The sequence below is a fragment of the Thunnus thynnus genome, chromosome 8 (genome assembly GCF_963924715.1).
Source record: "Thunnus thynnus chromosome 8, fThuThy2.1, whole genome shotgun sequence".
Taxonomy (NCBI): domain Eukaryota; kingdom Metazoa; phylum Chordata; class Actinopteri; order Scombriformes; family Scombridae; genus Thunnus; species Thunnus thynnus.
This window is the reverse complement of record NC_089524.1, coordinates 23829800-23852309: the sequence shown is the minus strand read 5'-3', so window position 1 is coordinate 23852309 and position 22510 is coordinate 23829800. Positions and strand designations below refer to the sequence as shown.

Genomic DNA, 22510 nt, shown 5'->3' with positions numbered 1-22510 from the left:
TCTCATTGAATCCCGCCTACCCCTGTTCAACCTCCTTCCACCCACACACAAACCCTAGGTCCTGGGTCTTTTCAGTAACATTTTGCAGGTTAACTATAAGTCTTAACTGTTGTCAGCCAAAAACTGCACATGAACTTCAGTATTCTATGCAGCTCTATTACATAGGAAGATATGAACAAAAATATAATCAATATAAATACTGGAATAAACGATACTCAACATTAAATGACTCAGATAAGAATTAGGAACAAACAAGTCTAAGAGTCTATACCCATGCTAACAGTTTACCATGTTGACTATCTTGTGTTAGCATGCCCACATTAGCTAGGTAGCACTTAACAAACAGTTCAACTGAGGCTGATGGGAATATCATTACATTTGCACATTGGTCATAAAATTAAGTAATGGAGAAATTTTGACCTGATGGCACTTGACTGAAAGCTAATGGATCACCAAGGTTATTACAGTTCATCTCGAGGAGGACATGAATGTGTGTACCAAATTTCATGGCAATCCATTCAATAGTTATTAGATATTTCACACAGAACCCTGATGGTGATGCTAGAATCATTAGGATTCATCTTTTAGGGACCATGAATGTCTGTGCTAAAATTCATGGCTGTCCATTCAATAGTTGTTGAGATAATTCAGTCTGGACCAAAGTGAGCTGACTGACCTGAAGATCAACATTGCCATCCCTAAAGCTATGCTGCTAGCATGGCTACAAATATGTGATCAAGGCATCATAACCTTTGACTGAGCTCTTGGATTTTCCAAATGAAAATGTTAATAAGTCTCTTCATACTGAGGCTCTGGCTTGGGGCCCCCTGACCCTTTGGACCCCCGAGATTGTGCTTTTTAGACCCATTCAGAAATCCACCCACAAGCCAATGTTAGTCTGGATTGGTCCAGTCCGATCATCAATTACATCAGCTTTTGATGGAGGGTAAGGCAATATTTTATCAATGCAATTCCGAGCTTCTCTACCTTTTCATGTGCTACTCATATCAAGTTACCTCATGAAATAGATTCTCACATGAAATATTAGATTGAATAGCAGCTTTCATTCAATGTTATTGAATGTGTTAGTAATGAATACTCATGGAGACAACCTGGTGTACTCATTTTGTTTTTTATTTATTTATTACCTAAAAAAAGAAAATGTTCTATCACAAGTCACACTGAAATGTATTGCTTAAGAAAAAAAATATATTCATATATTTTTTTCATTTTTTTTCATTTTTTCCCCTTTTTTTTTTCGGAAACATGTTTGTTTCCATTATATTCCACCAAAAACAAGTTTTTATGGACACAAGCAACAGCTGCTGCCATGTCCCAACAACCTTCTCCCCCACTTTTAAAAAATGCACAAAGAAATACATAATTCACAGTTACCATTTTGGTTTCATAAATTAATACAGTCACACATGTGCTACACCGGTCTAGAGCTAGAACATTGTAAATTGTATTCTTGAATCCTGTTATTTTCAATAGTTGGCTACAAGAAAGAACAGGCAACTTAAATGACATGATCAGAATTCCACCAACATACTGTTTTTTTCCTCTCTGTAATGCTTTGTCATCTTTTTTGTTTTGTTTCATCTTTTTGAGTTTCACACAGAAGTGAGGCACACACAGAGTATAGTTCATACATATACAAAAAAATTAAATAAAATTTGGGAGCGGCTGGGGATAAATTGTCCTTTAATAATGTTGTATCCAAGGAAACAGGAAGTGCATGTAGTCTGGAGTCCTCAGAGGACCGTTCTTATTCTGAATCAGGGCTGTTTCATGCCACGTAAGTACTGTGGTGTAAACTTCCTCAGTTAACATAAGTTACACAGATTTTGTAGCTTTTTGCAGCTTGTTGGTGGGAGGACTGAGTCAAGAGGGATGTGAGGTTCGGACAACGGAGACCAACAAGCATGGCAACACAATGAAGAAATGGGACAAAGGCAATATTTGAGGAACAACACCAACTTTTGAATAGTATTTGATTCACTCAAACAAGCTTTACCCCTAAAATCTACGACTCTCATGGCTGCAAATACTACAGTCGTGTGTATCAATCAATGAAAACAACTTGTTCAGCTTAAATCTGACATTGACACTGCAAGGGCAACATTTTAAGGCACAGAAGCCTTGACATAATAGAGACTCCACCAGCTAAAAGCACTAAACAACAGATGCCCAGTGTCCTCAGTGACAAAAATGGTGCCTTGATGACAACAAGTCCGACAACGATACACAGAAAGTTTAAAAACCAAAAAACATTCCCGCCCCCATTGTCCCCAAGTGTCTCATTTTTTTAGTGAAAGGTAAGGCCACTTAAAAAAAAGATGAGGTTCACCAAAAAGGTAATCTCTCACTGCAATCTCTGGGAGTGCAATTGTGGTAGGGTGGTCGATCCATCAGACAGACAGACAGATAAAGAGACAGTCTTCTCTCGAGTACGTTTGACGGACAGTACTGTAAATCCACTGGTCTGTTGGTTCCCTGCGAGTACGTCCACGCGAGCCTCGGTTGGCATTCAGGCCGGGGGGGAGGAGGGGAGGTGGCTAAACAGTTTGTAGGCTGTCTGGGTCCTTGAGAGTCATGGGGGGTAAAACCAGCGTTCGGGGAGTAGAGAGAGTCAGTTGCTCTTTGCTCATCAATGCCATCATCATCATTATCTTCATTGTCACACAACAGGAATGTTCAGTGCTGAGCAAGACGTGAGTCCACACTTAACTTCATCTGTTTTGGTTTTGCGTTGTAATACTTTAGCAGGACACTGTTGTTCTAACATTGAAAAATAAAAATTACAAAACCTAACCAACAAAAGCAGCATTGTTTATTTTCTTCACAAATGCATGCATGTTGTTAACCTTCATTCCCACAGCACCAGTTTCTTTTTTTTTCTTCCATCAATAGAAAAAAGATCAGTGTAATTCACACTTCTGCATGCAAAGAAAAGTCACTTTTTCCCTCCCGCTTTTTTAAATTTTTAAGTCCCCATGTGTAGCAGCAAAACTGTGAAAGGCCTAACCTGATATGTCAATGGATGTCCTGGTGGAGGCACTAGATCATGATGCTGGATACAGATCCCACTTCTCCCTCTTTGCCAATAAAAAAATATAGTCATTACTATGAGGACTTGTGGTAAAGATACACATGAAATGGGCCGAGAACTGGGAACCAACTTATAATTTGACAATTTATCTGTTATGGTATAAAGAGTTGTGACCCATGCAGCTGATTTGAGAAACAATGGGTTTAGTTGGGAGAAGACAACTCAGACAAAAACATGGGATAATCTAAATCAATTTACACTAAAATCAAACATACACACACCCTCATAAACCTTTGCCAATTGTCACATTTATGTACACAATCTAATACAAACCCTCAACAAGTCCATTCAGGTCTGTAAGACATGAGGTGGGCTGGATGAAAATTATCTTTCCGTATCATCTGTTGTGGTTGGACGACTATAATTCATAAATGAGCTAATGAATGATTGAATGGATGTACGTATTTGTTGGTAGTCAACGACTTGACTAAAGCCACAGAGGGCTGCTGTTTTTTGAAAACTGCAGATAGGAAGAGAAATAAAAATAGATTTTTTTTCCATATACATTTTAAAGATTTTAAAATCCTCTAAAGCACTTTCTGTTAATATTAATTCATTTTGTTTAGTCATTAATAATTCCTATCGATACCCTATGTCACTGAGGTTGATATCAATACTTCCATATTCATTTTTTATTCTATTTCAGGCCCCACCTCCTTCTTGCACACTTTGACCAGCTGTTATAAATCAAGAAAATGTGCAAATCAACAACTACTTTGAACTGTTATATGAAAACCTGAATGCTTTGTGAACAATGCTACATATTTTTTTGTTTATAAAATATAATAATATGTTTAAAAATGAAAAAAAAAAAAAGTTTAACCACCCCGTAACAGGTAAAAACTGGACTCTGGTTGGTGAGTTTTGAGATCAATAAGAATGCCCGTTGGAATAATCCATAGTTCGACAGTTCTGCCATTCTTGTGATTAGGAAACACTGAGGCCTCTGGTGCTCCTGTCTTGTTAATTAGTCCAGTGTGGATCTCTTCATTGCTGTCCAGAGTGCACTTTTAAAAAACAAATCTTAAAAAAACAAATCTGAAAATACCACCACCACCACCACCCACTGAATTCTGCTATGCTCAAGTTCAGGTATGGTCTCTGTTAATTATACCATAAAAGTCGTGTACACAGTTAAGTCCAGTTGCTGCCTGTCCAAATCCAAGCATCAAAGAAAGTTCTGTTGCTATTGTTGCTTTTTTTCACGAGGTCAACTGTGAAGGACAGAATGGGATTAAAGTCTGCAGGGAGCCTTTTTTTTCCACGTGACAGATGCTAGTCACAAGGACAACTTTGATTTCCTCTTTGCACAAGACATCTTTGCACAGTTCTGAGTCACCTCCTGCCAATCCACTCCCTTAAAATATCTCTAAGTAAATCCCAAGCAATGTTTTGCACATCTTTGAATCTATCCCCCTGGGATCAGGCGGTTCAGGCCATGACGAACTCTGACTTCAAGTCGGCCTTGACGTCGGGCTTCCACACTGAATCGTCAAAGTCCAGGTCCAGGGAACCCTCGCTGGACATGCTGCTGTTGCTGTTGCTGCGTCCGGCCTTGCGGTTAGGCAGCCACTGATAAGGAGCGCGCTGGTCCCGCCTGGCCTTCCTGCGCAGGCGCTTCTGCTGCATCAACAGCTGCAGACGCTCCACCTTGCAGCGAGTTGCACGGTTCTCGGTCTGCCGCAAACGGTCACCTAGACAGGAGGAGAGATGGGTCAGGCATGTGTTTCTCTTTGCGTGAGGACTAGTTTATTTACAGTTAACAGAATTTACACTAACTAAAAGATTGAAAAGGATATCAATATGTGTGTGTATGTGTGTGTGTGTGTGTGTATGTGTGTGCATGTATTGTGTGTGTGTGTCTAGCAGGCAGCAGATAAAGCCCCACAGCCTTGATGATTATGCTAGGACATGCTAAGATCATTCCCTTGGCTCTGACACGCACACACACACACACACATACACACACAGGCCATGTGCACAATGTAACATTGGAATTTGGTGCTTAACCTCCCCCACTGAGCTTCATTAGCCCCCTCAGTGCTATTTCATCCCCTTATCGCTGAGTGGGGAGACCTTCTTAGACCCGAATCTCCTTGAGAGCCAATAGCAAGGCCAAAAGCATACACAACACAAGACAGAGACGACACTTTCTGATAGCTGTGTATGATATCTGCACACATAATTGCAGATGACATGCCTCTGTGACTGGATGTGCTACTAAGTGCATTTCTAGCTGTTGATGTGCCTATAGGAGAATCCAGTCTCGAGGGAGAGGCCTTGCATCGCACTGTGAATGCTTTCCTACAGTGGCCAAGTCAAGACTAATTCCATTTATGCGTATATTCAGGGGCTTGGAAGGAAGGGAAAGCAACCACAATCTGTTAGCCAGCTCCATTAGTATCTGTCTGGGAATTAAATAATTAAATAATGGGCTAGAATGTCAATAAACCGAAGTACAGCGGCCATCTCTGCCTCAGCCGCACAGCAGTACGCGCACACAAACACACACACACGCACAGGGACACGCTCAGATCCGCATTCGAGTACATCATGTATTCACACAAAAAAATACATACACAATGTGTAGGCCCATGCACATATAGGCACACACGGCTGCACACAAGCACGCACTCAGGAGTGCACGCATGCACACACACACACACACACAGCAACAGCAGCAACAGCCGCAGTAGCTTTTAACGTGGATCGATGGCAAATTAAAAAGACCTATTGATTAAACCTTAGCTCTAGTGCAGCCATCCATCTCGGGCCCAGGACAACGCTATTGGCTTTCAATAGAAAATGCAAGCGAATGGAAATTGTAAGCGGAGAGAGAGACAGGGAGAGATTGGGTTTTTTCTTCAATTTTTTTTTCTTTATTATGGCTGTAGCTTCCTACTCTCAGCTCATTGACCCAACCCCCGCCCCCCCCCCCCCCGCCCCCCCTCTCTCTTCCCCCAACAGACCCCTACCTCTTCCACCCCTTACACATAGCGAGGGCCCCCTCCTCCTCCCTCCTCCAGCTCTTACCCCACGTCTCCCCAGAGACAGCTAAGGTGGGGCAGTGTGAAGAAGGGGAAGAGGGAGGCGAGGGGGGCATTGTGGGTTAAGGAATTCCTCCCCCAGGGGCGAGGGGGATAGAGAAAAGGACAGAGGAAGAGGGTGGAGGGTAAAGGATCAGCCGTAGGTGGCAGTTTTCCGAATCGATTGTGCCCTCCTCTGCTCTCCCCCCCCCCATCGGAATGAATTCCGGACTCTGTGTGGGCTTAATTTACCTCTTTCCCTCATTTGCTTATCGGATCGAGCAGTGCAGAGCCTTTTCTCCAGCTATAAATATTCACCACTGTCTGGCAGTGCATACTAAAAAACTACACTGCTGTCACGCAGCCTCAATGCTGCTTTTGGAGAACAGAAAGGATGTGAATAGTGGCACTGAGTTATCAGAAAAAAAAAAAATACTTCTTCACATTACACATAGCCACACAGATCAAATGAGGTTTTTCCACTTCCTGCCAATATGTTCAGTCCGGATTCAAATGTATGTGTGTGCATCCAGATGCGGGGCAGCGTGTCATTTTCTAGAGAACAGGGGGTGTACTAAGGGGGGTTCTCCTACATTAGAGCCATTGTTCCACTCCCTCAGCTCCATGTGACATCCATATACGCTGCCGCGAGGCTTTGTTCCCCCTCCGGTCCTCCCTCTTCCCCTTATTCCCCTGCTCTGACTAGCCAAAAGCGAAACCGCCCCTCGGCTGTGTCAAAATATGGCTGTACACAATGAAACGGCACAAAGCCAACACTTGCCTACATACAAAATCTGTTTGTCTGGTACAGTTTGCCTTTGGAGTTTCTCAGTGTAAAGTCTTTATTCTACCAGCGTAGTCCACTCAAGAAAGATCCTATTTTCCAAAGAGGTACGTTTACTAAAAAAACTCAACAATAAATATAAGAATATACACACTCACTCACTCACTCACACACACACACAATCTCACACACACACCCACAGTGTAAAGGGCAGTTTGGTGGTGCAGTAGGAGGTCTTGTCCTTTGGCTTGGCAAGCGCTCTGGGAATGTGCTTGGAGCTACACCAAACTTAGTATGTGTGTTTATGTGTGTGTGCATGCGTATGTGTGTGTGTGGCCATTCATCAGCGTCACTACCGGAGCCCTGGGCGGCTGGGCCGGACACAGCTGGCCACAGGGATCTCCAGACTATGTTTATGACAGTAGGGCTATTATTAGGGCTGGCTAAGAAGGGCAGACTATACACAACACACACACACAGATACACGCAGGCTGGCCCAGAGCCTGGCTGCAGAGACTAGGGTTTGACGTGAGCACAATAACCTTGGAAGACCCGGAGAGAGGTGGGTAAGAGATATAGGGGATGAATGAGAGAGAGAGAAAGAGAGAGAGAGAGAGAGAGAGAAACTATCCTCATATACAACCCTGTGTGACACAGAAAAGACAGATGAGGAAGCAACAACGGATCTTTTCTTAGTAATGCAGAGTGGAAGATATCAAACAGAAGACAGGTCAAGGGCACACAGAAAGGGAAGGAAACGCCAGTCTCATTTTCCTCCTCTCTCTTTTTACCACTCCCTGCCTGCCAATCACACCAAAACTCAATACGGAGCAGTACATTTTTCCATCCCCAAAACTCTCCTCTGTGTAGACTTTGACACAGACCCTGTAAATACACCGAGCTCTGCAGAGAAAGCCAGAGAAAAATAGACAGAGAGAGAGAGAGAAAGAAGGGGTGATCTATGAATAATCGATGCGTCAGTCAGTTTTCCTTGCCTTTGAGCCCAGCCCAGCAACACAGCAAGGACTGAGATAGGGAGCACACACAGGCGGGTGGGAGGAGTGGGTGGAGGAGGAGGAGGAGAGGCTGAGGATGGAGGTAGTGAAAAGGGAGGAGGGCTGCAGTGTGCAGGACGCAGAAGGAGATTAAAGGAGCTTCTCCTTTTATTGATTGTATAAAGATTGGCCTTCATTTGCAGTTGTCTTAGTGCTGTTGTTTGTTTGTTTGCCTTGATAAGTCTTGTGATCTTGCAGAGAGAACATTGTGTTTGCTCAGCATCCAGGGAACCAGAGGGAAAGAGGAGGGAGGGGTGGATGGAGGGGAAAACAGAAAGAGAGAGGAAGCGAGAGAAATAGAGGACAGAAGAAAAGAAAATCACTTTGCAGCAAAGTCAGCCCTGATAAGTCTGGTCTTTTTGTAGCCTTTGTCATGGCGTGGGTAAAATAAATATGCGACAATATGCTTGATTTGTGATAATTATTGGTGTAGTGTCCAAAGTCACATGATAAAATCTTTTGTGTTCACAACAGTGAGTTAAGTGTTGTAGTACACCCAATCAAAAGGTCTTGATGTGAGAGTTCTATTGTTCAGCCCGACTAAATTTAGTTTCAACTGTCAGCATATGCAAAGGTTAGAAATTTCCCCATAATATTGTGAAATTTTAGGAAACCACAAAGTAACCACTGAACATGAAGCACGTTATGGTAAAGAAACGTGAAGAACGAATCAGACTGAAAATCTGACCCCTCAGAGTCAAGCATTTGGAGACCTTAATCTCAAGGTCCAGAGGCAAACAGCAGAGGTCCATGGGGGAGCACTCTGGAGCGGAGTTCAGCCAACCACATGGGAAAAAAAAACAAGCTATCTAGTTTGACACCAGAAAAAAAAAAAACACAGTAAACCAACCAATCAGACCAGCAATGAAAGCAACCAATCAAATTGGAGCTAATATGAGCATTTTGACAACCATAGAAAGGGCACTGACAGCCCTGCAGGGACACAAGCTCTTCAATGACTTTTAGACTTAATTTACATTCTCTCTCTCTCTCTCTCGCTCTCCTTGTCGACAATGAAAGGGCACCTGATGTGCTTGGCTGGCTTAGCTAGATAGCTCTACGCTGTACTGCGTCGCTGGGGCATTCATTGAGTTACCGGTGCACGTGTGTCACAGCAAACCTCCGTGTGTGTGTGTGTGACACGAGAAAGGAGTAAAGCCTACCAGTGGATAATGTGCAATGCCTCGGCCAAGCGGGTCAGGGCTTAAATACAGGTCTCGGTGAAGTTAAGGGCATTTCTCTGTGCCTCTCTCATTCTTGCTTGCCCTCACTTGTCCTTTGGCTTGCCCAATCCCAGTCAGCACGAAGCTAACGTGACCTGACAAATCCAAAGGGGACAAGTGGGGGTGAAGGGATGAAGAAGAGAGGAAGGGGTTGCTAGAAAACTAACTTTGCCCCTGCTCTGCATGCCTGTGTTGAACCCAGGAAGCTGCAGTGGGAGTGGGACTAAAAGGCAGCCCATAGCCCTCCCCTCCTCTGCCCCACAATGGCTCAGCCTGGTGCCCTGTGTACAGCCCCTGTCCCTGGCCCCAACACAATGGGTTTGGCTGGGCAGGGGGCTAGAGGGCTGGAGGGGGTGCTGGGGAGGTCCACCCTACTCAGTAAAGGAATTTAGCTAACAATCAGCCTGCCAGGCCATCCTAAAGCCCTCCTGTTCAAATCCAACATGAGTCCTGGGCTGACAAATCCCCACACTCAGCAATAATTTACACCGAAGCCATGAAACTAGTCCGCCCAGACTTTAACCAGGCATTTGTGGTTGAGTATGTGTGCACGTGTGTATGTTCAAGCTTTTTATTTACGCTCGTCTTCTCCCCCTTCGCACATGAACTTGCAGCGGAAAGGGTAAAGGCTCTCAGGAGACGGCCAAGCTATGTGACATTTTCAAGAGGCTGTCTCAACCAGAGTTTGACTGCGCACACACATTCACGCAGATGCGAAGCGCAAGTTATTCCTGTAGCTGAATGAAGGCAGGTTTCTGTGAAGCAGAGTTAAGCCGCAGTGTTAAGTCCAGTAAGTCTTCCATCAGGTGTCGGCTGATAAGACTGCCTGAGGGCGCTTAGTCATCGGCTTCCTTGGGACACCATGCGGAACGGGATACAAGAAGGCATGCAGCCTCTGTCCGCACAAACAGACCAGCACATTCTTTGTCTCAGCGAGCTAAACTGTGCTTGGTTGGGCAGGTTACCCATTCACATCACTTTCTGGAAGTGAATATTGTGAGCAGGAAGTTGGACTGAGGCAGTAAAGTCAGAAAAGGGCATTAGACAGGCTATTCTTTCACCCATTCTCTTTTTTTTCCTGCTTCTCCACTGGAAGCCCTGGTTAATCAGTGGGCAGTTGGTGCACTGATGGACAGGATATAAACACCCATATGATGAATGGAGGCTTAGTGTTGTGGTTTTAACAGCCCCCCCTCTTCCGCGTCCTCCTCCTCTCACTGCCATCTACTTCACAAAGCAAATTCTTTTCAGTGTTGCATTTTGGAATAAATCTATCTATTTAAGGGCCAAATGAACACAGACAATGTATTGATGCACAACACAGACATGGAAAGAGAAGGGGGGGGGGGGGTGATTAGGAGGAAGACAGAGAGATGGGTTTTACAGACAAGGCTGTTTTTGGACAGCAAATGGGGGAAAGAGCAGCGTGGGCTGTTGAGTGCAAACGTAGAGCGAGATGACAAGAGTGGGAGAAGAGGGGAAGGGGAAGGGGGGGGGTGGGGGGGGGGGGGGGGTAAGTAGGTGGGAGCAGTGAAGGAAAGGTCTTCCCTGAGTTAGGAAAATAAGCCTGTGTTATTCCAACTGTTCACTGAACACATGTAAGGGCACCCAGGGTGATACAGAGGAATACTGGACATTCCCAGTCAATCTGTGTTCAGTTGCTACAACTAAAGCATTCTACTCTGCTTGCGACAGAAGGTCATAAAGCAGGGGACAAAGCCAGACTATGACAACAGAAATATCTGCTCTTGCTTTTTTAAACAAAAGAAAACATTAAACATTAATCACTGTATTCCAGGACCCTCCCAACCAGACTATTCCACCAAAGAGTGGCTCGATTTCCTCAACAGGAGATAAGGAGGCAGCAAAGGACAATGCTGTTTCTCTCAGCACAGCCAGTCTAACCTTACAACGTTGACTGAATGTTATCTGTACTGGACATCTGTCTGACACTCAACATCCTGTGTCTCTGCGAGGAAAAGAAGGTTTTCAAACACCAAGACTCGGTCCCTAAACAGTATCATCTGAACTCCAGCACCTGCACCAGCCCAGCCCTTGGGCATGGGTATGTTGAGGTTTGTCCAGCCCCAACTGGCCCCAGCCCATACATGCCCCAGCTGCAGCCCTTCTTTATGAGGTAGGTTAAACCACCCAAAGCCTAATCTAATCTAAACATAGCCAAGCCCAGGCTTGAAGGAGTAAACCTATCTCCTTGGTGTGCAAAAACAAAGCCAACACTGCTGCCTGACAAGCCTGACTGAACAGGTCTGGAGAAGCTTGTATTGCATGACTAAGAAGACCCCCCCTTCCTCCTGTCTATTCCTCTTCTCCTCTGCCTCAAAACCCAAGAGAGATGTACTGTATGACTGTTTTTGTTCTTTAATCTCACTTTTTCATTCTTGCTTTGTCAGTAGTAACAGAGACAAAGATAACAATGAATGCTTTAGTAGGTTGCAACGTAAGAGAAGAACACAGTAAAATTGCAAACACACACACACACACTCCTCCAAAGCTGTGGCAACTCTAGGAACATCTGCTTCATGAGGGCTTCAAGGGATGCACAATGACTTATTGTGCGTGTGTGTGTGTGTATGTTTGAGTGTGTTTCTGTTTGTGTTCATGACATGCTCGCATGAGCAGAGGAAGTGCAGCATAGAGTCACTCACCAGGAGGTTTGCACATGCGGATCTGGCTCTGGCACTGCACCAGCGGATGAAGAGTCGGCGGAGGGCTGCTAGGGCTGCCGGCGGGCACAGAGGTAGTTTTGGCAGAGAGGCCCGTCATGCCAGCAACTGGGGGTGAAGGAGGCGGCGAGGGGGACGGGGAGGTGGGCGTACCACACTGGGTCTGGTAGCGGAGCTGGGTGAGGGAGGGGGGCATGCCCTGGTAGTGGCGTGTAGCGCTCAGGAGGTCGTTGAGAATCTGAAGGATGGTACCAATATCTCGTCTGGGACGCCCATTGCTGTCCTGGCAGTTAGGGTGCAAAGTGCCTGTGAGAGAGAGAGGGAGCGAGAACAAAAAAAATATTACAAGAGATGTTTAATAAATTTGAATAGAAAAGCTTAAGTGTTTTCCTGAATTCTTTTTGTGAAGCATGCATAAAAGAGGCTGTCAGCTGGATCTCACAGTGAGCATAGTTATTTCTTAGAGCAGCAATAAATCTTAAAAGCAGCTCATTGTCCCCTCACCTGAAAAGGTCCCTGAGAAGACTCCGGGAGCGTGGTTGACGAAGCTCTCAATGATGGCGCCAGGTTTGCGGGAGCGTGCCGAGGGACTGGTGCCGCTGTTGGGGCTGTTGGTGCTGTTGGTGCTGCAGTTAGCCTGGAGGAAGACGGGCACAAAGTGAGCTTTCTAGCCAAAAAAGAGACAGTTTGATGAGAACACCTGTGTACAACCTGCATGAAGAAAAATATTCACATCCAATACTGTATTAAATGACACGGTGCATCAAATGACAAACATTCATACGTAACGTGCTGTGAGCTGTGGAATATTAAACTTGTACTGAGAAAACTTACATGTGTTCTGTAAGTGACCTTTACTTCAGGGTGTAACTACTATTAGAAGCATGTTAAGTAACCTATGCAGTAAAGGGTGATGATTATACGGAAACCCCACAAAACAGGAAACCTGAGCTTCATGTTATACAATAGCCCTATGGGACAAGATATCTGGTTTCTTCAACTGACATCAGACCAAACCTGGCAACCATGCTGCCTCACCTCAGCGTAACTTGGATCACTCAACTGACATCTGAAAGTGAAATTGAAACCCTGGTCTCTGTGTTTGTGTGTGAGTCTGTGTGTGTGTGTGTGTGTGTGTGTGTGTGTGTGTTACACATGTGAAAGCATGATGAGGAATAGCTATTTCCTTTTTCTCACTCCTAAACTGGCCTGTCTTTCTGTTTTTCTTGTTGTGAACCATCTCTCCCACATAGTCCACTGACATCTGGTTCTTATTCACTTTCCATAGGCTGGAGCTTGGGGAGGTAGAGAAAGTATAAACAGCAAATTTGGTCGGTGGAGACAAGTAAGCGTGTTTGTGCATGTGTGTGCAGCTGTTCTTTAAGTTACCCAAAGTTAAATAAATGACTGTAAAGGTTAATGATAAATGACTGACAACAGTGAGGTTAATGATCAGTCATCAGATGAAAAACCAACACTGATTCATTAAATTTGCCTCTCTTGCTCTCTTCTTTCCTCTCACTCTCTATGTATTTCCTTCTTGTGTGTGTGTGTGCGTGTGTGTGTGTGTGAGACTGTTTGTATGCACTGGATTTGGGAAGCAGACTGCACTCCATTGATGACTAACTGCATGGTGGTTTGGATGAACACACACACATCACATGCAAACCATCTCCAGACCTGAGTAAACCACGTGTTTGCCTTCATGCTGCTGGGATATCCCACTAATCTAATCAGTTTAATGGAGGATGATTTAGTTGTGTGCACTTGGGTCAAATGGTCATAACCCATCCCACCCCGTTGTTCATTCATGAGAGCTAATGACATCAGCTTTTTATGTTTAAAAAAAAAAAGATATTTTACCACTTTTAACATCTTTATCCATAGCACCTTAAATGATTTTTAAGACTTTTTGCATGCTCGGCTCCTTGCTAAGCTAGGGTGGAGAAAAAAAAACATTAAAAAAATATGGATTAAAAATATTTTTGAGGCTTACCTCAGGGCAGAGGACTGGGGCTACAGGGCTGGCCTGGCCGATGTCGTGGCTGGGTTGGCCTGAGGAAGGTTGGTGGTAGTGGTGGTGGTGATGATGGTGATGGGGTGGGGAGCGGAACAGACCTCCGGGGATGTGGGACGGGCGAGGGGAGTGGGGCTGAGGAGGAGGAGTAGGAGGGCTACAGTGAGTGGAGGAGGGCGACTGGTACATGGGAGGGAGCGGCTGGTGGTGCGTAGAGGGCAGGGGGAAGGAAGGGGAGCCCGGTGAAGAGGGGGAAGAAGGGGCTGGGTGAGGCTGGGACAAATGGGGGCCGGGGTGACTGTGTGGATGATGGGGGTGATGGTGGGAGTGCGGGTGAGGGTGGGGAACACGGGGCTGCCCTGTGGGCTGTCCCATTGTGGTCTCTGCGTTGCCCCGGGTGATGAGGTGTCTGTGCTGGAGCTGGGGACTGCCAGACTGCTGTGCCGCCAACTGGAGCTGGACGAACATCATGTGATCACCTACACGCAGTGCCAGGGTGAGGGGAGAGCGGCCGGACAGAAAGTCACTGACCTGCAGGTAGAAAATAGAGATCAAGGTTGAGTAATTCAATTCATATGCTTCTATAGCAAAGCTAAAACTCAGCTTTTCCACATGACAAAGTTTTACTAAATAAGAGATCTAAATATGATTTACGTATCAAAATTCTTTAGCCAAAAAGAGAAAGACTCCCCCGCGCGTATTGACTTCCTTCTTTGTAAATGAACAGTGGATGGCAGTTAAAATACACACAACAGTGCTTTGACCTCCCCCTCTCATAATAGAGACACAGACACACCACATTAGCCCATCATGCAATCAATCACCATTCTGTAACACTGGCCTATTTACATCTGCTGGATGAGGAGACCTATTGGAAAACACACACAAATAGAGCCCACTCTCGCTTGCTTCCCACTGCCCTTCGGCCCGTTCTTAGTCAGCAGTGTCATTCAGCTAAGAGACAAAGGCCACCCTTCTGTCTGGCCCGGGGCCTGAAAAATCAGTCCCACGTCCAGGAAATACACCCCACCCGCCTCTCAAACACAGAATGGCCGATTGTCCGCGGCGGATCTGGAAGGGCTGCCCATTTTTGGAGCTCTGGCAACGGCAACAGGAGCTAAGTGTGGAGGCCTTTACTGACCCACCCGTGGCCCGGATGGACACACACACAAATGCACACAGGATAGCAGAGTTGTCACGACTTGGCTGGAGGATTCACACTAAATAACAAAAGTTCTCTTGTCCCCCCTCTTGCATGCCTGTGGCTCTGTTGCTGTGTGTTGCCACTCACTGCTGAACTCCGTGCATGTGAGTAAGTGCGAGCGTGTGTAATTTTTAGTGGCGAGTCGTTCAGGGGTCACAAAGCTTCTTTGGGTCTTGAAGACTCAGCAGTAATGACGTCTCAGGTTCTCCACAAATAGAAGCAAACAGAAACAACCAGCACTGGCAAATACAAAGTGACGCCTCTGTCCAAAAAGGTTTCAACAACCCCTACTGCCTGTGTGCTTTCATTCCCCAGAGAGGGAGGGAGGGGGGGGGGAAACAGGAAGACAGAAGGAGCACCGAAAAGCTACATAAGGGGAGGAGAGAGCACAGACAGGACAGGAGATGGAAAGTGATAGAGACATACATACAAAGACAGAAAAAGAGAGCAGAGGCCTCACTCCCCCCCCCGCCCCCCAGACCCTGCAGCCTTTGGAGTGTGCTTGTGAGATGTTGGCCTGTAGTTAACCCTGTGAATCACCAGGCTCTGCCCTCCATCACTTCTCTCCCTTTTCTTCTGCTTATTTATTTCTCTATCGACCGTTGCCTCTCTGTTGCCAGGGTGACCTTTGCACATTGGTATTGACATGGTTTGGAAAAGAGGATGGAAGAAGAGGAGAGGCAGGTGAAAGGACGAGGGGGTTGGGATGATCCAATGGCTGCATTTCAACATGTAAATAATCAACAGCTAAAGCAGCAAAAAAAAAAAAAAAAATCAGCATAAAGAGGGCTGCAGGAAAAACAGAAACTCAGCCTTTCCAAAGTGTTAACTCAGCCACTAATGGCTTGTTGATACAGTCCACACCCACCATGATTACCCCGTTGTGGTAAGACAATAAACTCAGCAGGCCTAAGGCTGGGTGTGAAATGGGGTGGAGAACAGGGTAAGGTGCTACATGAGATGGCTCTAGGAAACTCTGTGTACAAAAGGTCGCCTGTGACTTGATAGACAAGATGTGTGTGTGTGTGTCTGTTTGAGACCTCAGGGAGGGCAGAATCTCAAAAGTGGGTGAGGGGGAGTGAGTGAGAAAAAAGGGGAAAAAAAGGAGGGGGAGGAGAAACTAACTGTGTCTGTGAGTGACAGCTGTCAAGAGAATGAGTCGGCAGTTTGCCAACCCACAACACACACACACACACAAACGGACACTATACAAAGTCAGAGGCCCTGAGGGAGACCATCAACCCAGTGTTTAGTTAGAGGGAGGGAGCAAGATAGGGGGGGGAAACACCCCTGAGAAATGAGTATCTGTTTGTCTATGGTCGTGTTCAGACCTCCTATCCTGTATCAAGATATATCCAGACTCTGCCAAGACAAATTGTAGTTCACACCTTGCATCAGAATGTGTCTCCAGTAACCACTTGTGATCATATTTTGCTTACCCGCTCACATTTGATTTTATCTGTGAAGAAAGTGCAACAGCTGCTTAACAGAAAAATTTGCATTTTGTAGGATTGCAGTGGCTATTCAGTACTTCCCCATGAGATCTTCAGTTTTTCTCTGCATTTTGAGAGCAGACATAGTTGTATTTACAGGGTTTTACTATGATGGGATCATCCAAGACGCTATATAAAGTCTAAACAAGGCTTTTGCTTTATAAATCTGTTTCTATGTGTGCAAGAGGGTGTGTGTGTGTGTGTGTGTGTGTTTGCGAGCAAATGTGAGAGAAAGTGAGAGAGAAAAAGGCCGACAGTGAGTGACAGCAGGAGAAGCAGAGAGGAGGCTTGATTACCCTTTTAATGACTAGTGTGGATTATTCAAAACCACCAAGATGAAATTCATGTACTCCTACTGAGCTCCCAACACCACATGGCGGGCTTCAAATTAGCCTGCAAGAGAAGCGAGCTTTCTCCCTCACACTTCTTCTTTTTTTTTTTTTTTCTTCTTCTTCTGTTTTTTTTCCCTCCTCCAGTCGATTTTTTGTCACTCCAGATCTCAGAATCTCAGTCGTTGACTCATAAAGTCAATTTAAAAGTTGCTCACAGAAGCCCCTCTAGTCTCACATACATGAGAGCTAAAAATGCGTGCGGAGATCTCCTCCTCTGTAACCATGCGTCTGACTCATATGGGGTCTCCGTACATACACACACCACCCACCACAACCTATTCTTTAGGCAAGAAATTAAAAGGCCACAAACCCACATAAACATAGACATGGAAAATGACAGGGGACATCTCAACTACTATAATCTGATCAGCCGCTCTCATATCTTTGCGGCCAACTTTCTTTACCCTCAGATGATAAACATAGGGAGCCAAAGTAAACCTTCAGGTGTGGAATTCCACTCCTCCAAATGAAGAGCTGCATCGTTTTTCGGCTGACATGCTATTTCTCCCGACACTCCTGAACACCCTGAAAAAAGGAAGGGCGAACAGCTTGTGTGTAGCTGGGAGCTGGGAGCTGTGGAGTGGAACACCTGAAATAGGGCCCGTTTCCTGAGGGAAGGGAGGAGGCGGAGGATGATACAGCGCGGCCTGCCTGCCAGAGGCTAGATTGGCGAGAGTGATCGTGTAACAACAAGCCTCCTCCAGACGGACAGAGACTGTGAGAGAGAGAAACAAGGGGAGGGAGTATGTTGAGAGTGCGTGAATGTGTGTGTAGGGTGTGTAGGGGGGGAAGGGGCTCTCTAGTGCTGGAGAGATGGCTTGCAAATGATTCCCAAAGGTCTCAGCTAGCAGCTCAGCTCCAGTCCAAACATGCCTGTCTGCTCTCAGGAGCACAGCCAAGACAGCCAATGTGGCTGGCTAACATTGACGTCAGGACAAACACCAGATAGAGCTTTCGGGAACATCACAGGCAAACAAAAGAGAGCTCCTAGGCATGTCTTTAAGTCTGCAACCCTCCTCTCCTTCCTCCATTTCTTTTTCCACCTTGCTCCTCACAGCGCACTCCACGAAATTCCAAGCCTTTAGAAAAGCAACTTACGGCTTTGTCTAGTGGTTTGTTATGAGAGACGCAAGACAAGGAGAGTGGAGGGCCCCGCTTTGGTTGTGTTAAGGCAGACAGAGAGAGAAACCAGCCCTTCATTGTTCTCTTTCTGATGCAGCAGCAGTGGTATGCAAAGGCAGGAGGAGGTCATGCCTGAAGAACAAGGTGTGTGTTTGCTAAAAACAACATATATAGGTGATTATCCTCAACAGAGATTGCACGGACAATGTCATGACAGAGTCCATTCGGCAACATACAGGTGTTTATGAAGAGCTGCTCCATTCCTCTTTAACAACTGACCCCAGAGCCAGTGGCATCAACCATTTTGTTTTAGTTGTCAGGTTCCAGGATGTGGTATTTTGTTTAGCAGCCAGCTTTGGTTGCTATGCAGTGATGGGGGAGAATATGATAAGGGGCAGCCGGAGGAGGAGGAGGGGTGGAGAAAAGATGGAGGAAAAAAAAAAAAAAGGGGGATGGCAGGAAAGAGGAAGGGAGCAAGGATGGCGAGGGGGGATGGGGGATGCGGGCGATGGGGGTAGGGTGTCAGAGTGGTGGTGTTGGTGGTGGGTGATGAAATATTCAGTGAGAGTGTGCCTCTGGCTCCTTCCCTCTTTTTTTTCTTTCGACATCTCTGGCTGACAGTTTTATTTATTGGGGTCCCTGTGGTTCAAGGAACTCATTTGCAGTCGTTCTTCCTTTGCACACTAAGCGAACTAAGGGAGGGAGATAAGGAGTGAGGGAGGACGAGAGAGGCTGAGAGACTAAGGGAGGGCGAGAGGGAGAGGGAGGGAAAGATAGAGCGTGTTGGCAGCACTGAGCTGACATTCATGAACAACTGAGCAGCTTTGTGCCGGAGAAAAGAGGATAGAGGATTGGAGGGCGGGACAGGAGGGTGGAGAGAGGGAAGCCTTGAGAGGAGGAAGCAGTCTCCTCCAGCCATATTCTGGTTCCAATGCAGCTGCTCACCTGTCGAACTGCTAGGTGAAAGGTAGTGTTCAAAAGCCTGCTTATTAACCCGCCTATCGACCTCGATGTTTTGATCGCACCAGGACACTATTGATAGTCTTTGTGCAGACACACACCAGCTAAAGATGCAATAACAGGCTCTCAAAAGAGAGAAAGAAAAAAAAAATCAATGACTTGCATCATGCCCCAAATCCTAAAAGCAGCCAGGGGGCTCTTCAAAGGCCCCATTAGAAAGATAGGCGCCTGTAATACTGCCTGATAAGAAACAGAGGGGGCTGAGAGGCGCAAGAGAGGACCAGCTGGCCATCACTGAATTTGATCGGCTGAGTGAAAAGAGAGATCAGAATGGCAAAGTTCAGGATGATCAGGTTCCTGCTAAAGCCAGTCCTCACACTCCAACTGTGCCAACAACTGGCCAGCTACATTGAGCCGATTCACATGCACACAGGAGCCTCTCAACCCCCGGCCCTGTTGCATTAGATTCAATTCAAGTTAAGTAACAGCAAAGAAATCCTCCCTCTGTCCTGTGTTGGTGGGGATACAGGAGGGGAGCATCCGCAATCAGCTAATCAGATTTGTGGATGCTTACGAAAAACATCATCATTTGTTGCAAGAAAAGAAGGCGGAGAGAATAGATCTCATCTGTTTTAGGTAAAGTAAGCGGGTACAGGTAAATGGTAGAAGAGGAAGGAGAGGAGGGAGGGGGAGTGTGAGAAATGATGACCAGCAGAGACCCATTAAGAAATGGTGTGTGCAAAGGTGCAGAAAATGCTGTCTTTCTTCAAAAGAACTTGCTCTTTCTTAAGCGTGTTTTCGTAAGTTGTGAATTACCCCGGGTCTTTTGACCCCTGCCTCTTTGTTTCACCAGTAGCATATGCCTAATTGACTTCATTAGACTTGGTGGTGGCTATCAGACATGATATTCCTGGCCTCCATCCTCCCACACAGTAGCCCCACTAGTCACGATGCCTGCTACTTGAATCACAAAAGCTCCGTGTCGCCAGGGAATGGAAAACAATGACGGTCACGACTCAAATATAGAGAAATAAGACTCCCCTGGCCGCTGAATGAGGGCACACACAAAGACGCAGACATTAAAAATGGATGTTGGCACATGCACACACACACACACGCACACACACTCACACACATATGCAGGCAGATGCATACACAATAGGACAATGAAATCCCCTGCAAAAATCCATCTCTCCCTTGATTGCCCCACAACACACCTTGATTCCCTCCATCCATCCCAGCATCCCCCTCCCACTGTGTGTTTAAGCATCACAAAGGGGATTACACAGGTGCAAAAATACTGCGTGATCAGCTTATTAATGCAATTTTCAAGGCCAGGATTTATATGAGCAGGGACTGAATAGGCCTTTAGATCAGCATTGTCTTTTATTCCATACACAATTTGATTTACACATTCAGCAACAAATTAATTTCTGTAGCTTTCATTTAGGTAACAAAAAAGCAAATTAACATTCTAAAGAGTAAAGACTCCCTCTCTTAAGCTGCATGCATATAAAAAGCCATCATTTCAATGGCAGTGGGAAGGACAGAGGGAGCCGCATGCTATAAAAAGGGGAGGATCTTCTCATATTGACCAACACATTGACTTAAGTCATTTTTCAATTCCTTGCACTCCCAAATCCTCAGTACAATTATAATGATTTCCAGTAGTGTCAATCCTGCTGATTAACTAGCATCTAGATAAGGTGGGTACAGGGTGCATGACTGGAAAAAGAAACATATTGACCATCTGCATTGAGCTGTTTTACACACAGCCATGTACAGAGACACAGACATGCACAGGTACAAAGTTAATTGTCCCTAAACACACACCATTCTCCAAAATCTCCCTTTACTAGTAGTTAGCTAATTTTCTTTTTTTGGATGATTCTCTTTTGTCTTCCTTCCATTAGACCCTCCCCTGTATCTCTTCATCTGTGAGTTACCGAAGCATGCATGCTCAACCTGCCCATTACCTCCTACCTACAGAACCTGCACACACACACACACACACACACACACACACAACTTGACATGTTACAGAATGACTTGTGCAAAGCTTCCTCTTTCTTTTTTCTCTTCCACCTGTCTGGCCCACCGTAGCACCCCCTGAGGGAGTCAGAGCGGAGGAAATGAGGTGAGGGTGACCCAGAGGTCACTCCCCACAGATTGTCAGATCCTACTAGTTTGCATCTGTCCGCTTCTAGACACAATGACAAAACTGTGCCAGTAGGAGGAGGTGGAGGAGGGAAAAGAGAGAACTGCATGAGGACAAGAGGTGCTTCTCGACAGGAGCGGGGAAAAGTAGAGCAGATATGTAACAGCGTATTCCGCGGGGACATTTGGAATGGCAAAACACAGCCTCCTCCCAAAGCAATCTGTGTTAGTGTTCAAGGCGAAATTTGTCAATCTGCAGCCCACTGAGGCTCGCTCCAGCTGGGCCGTGCATTGATTTTGAAACCAGTATGCACCGCTGTAGCTGCAGTAAGTTGGGTATAGCTGATGCCTATAGATGTAAGTAGGATGAAAAGGGATTGTGGGGGAGAGCCAAACTTAAAGAGTGACCCTCAATCATTGTTGTGCGTTAGAGGGTTTGTCAGCTGGGCAGGTTTGGTGCTCATGCTTTAAGACAGGAACAAAGAGGTGGCTGCATGGGGGAAGGGCAATGGGGGGATGGTAAGGGTGATGCCTGCCTGCCTGGTTGGCTTTTATTCTAACATCAATGTGCATCAATGAGCAAATAGTCCCTGTGTGCTGAGAGGGACACATAATCCTTCACTTTCTGTCAAATACCAAGATCAATAGATGGAGAGCTGATGTCACTGCCTACATATGCCCAGAAATAATGAATATTGCTTTCATTTCAAGTATAGTAAGTAAGTATACATTCATTTTACTACTAGGATCAGACATTTTCTCATTCTCTGAGCAGGATCAGAAATCCTCTTAAATATATCCTTTCAATGCTGGTGTGTGTCTGTGTATGTGTGTGTGTGTGTGTGTGTGTGTGTGTCCGTGCATGACTGCATATGTAAGCTGTACACGCAACCTCTATTTAGCGGACAGAATGAGAAGAGAGTAGTGCAGGCAACTGTATTTTGATGGACTGTCAGGAGGCAGTGGCTTAATACAGCTTAGATGTCATGCAGTCTAGTGAGATGCCAGAGGAGGAATTAAGGCAGCCAGGATTGTCCTTGCTAAAGAAGCCAGCCATCACGGTCAAACTGAGGCAGCTAGCTGGACTTGCAAACCACAGCACATTTAAATTACAGGGCCCTGGGAGGCTGTTAAGCAGAAACAAGAGAGGGAGACGGAGGAAAGAAAAAAATCCCATTCCGATAATTGCCGGGGTTCCATTTCCATAAAACATTTTCTATCTAACTTCCTCTACAAAAAGTCTACAACAGCACTGGAAGCTGTCATGTCCTGCCTGATTGG

The 22510-nt window shown here is 45.7% G+C and overlaps 1 protein-coding gene across 1 annotated transcript in view; it reads right to left on the bottom strand.

Annotated features, from left to right (window-relative positions):
- Nucleotides 1–1269: 1269 nt before the first annotated feature.
- midn (midnolin) overlaps nucleotides 1270–22510 on the bottom strand; it is a 28801-nt gene continuing 7560 nt past the window's right edge. Inside the window, exons 5-8 of the mRNA XM_067597315.1 lie at nucleotides 13881–14432; nucleotides 12389–12521; nucleotides 11867–12190; nucleotides 1270–4806 (exon numbers count right to left, since the gene is read on the bottom strand). Of these exons, the coding sequence (XP_067453416.1) occupies nucleotides 4544–4806; nucleotides 11867–12190; nucleotides 12389–12521; nucleotides 13881–14432 (1272 nt within the window). The 3' untranslated portion in view covers nucleotides 1270–4543. The remainder of the gene's footprint in view (nucleotides 4807–11866; nucleotides 12191–12388; nucleotides 12522–13880; nucleotides 14433–22510) is intronic.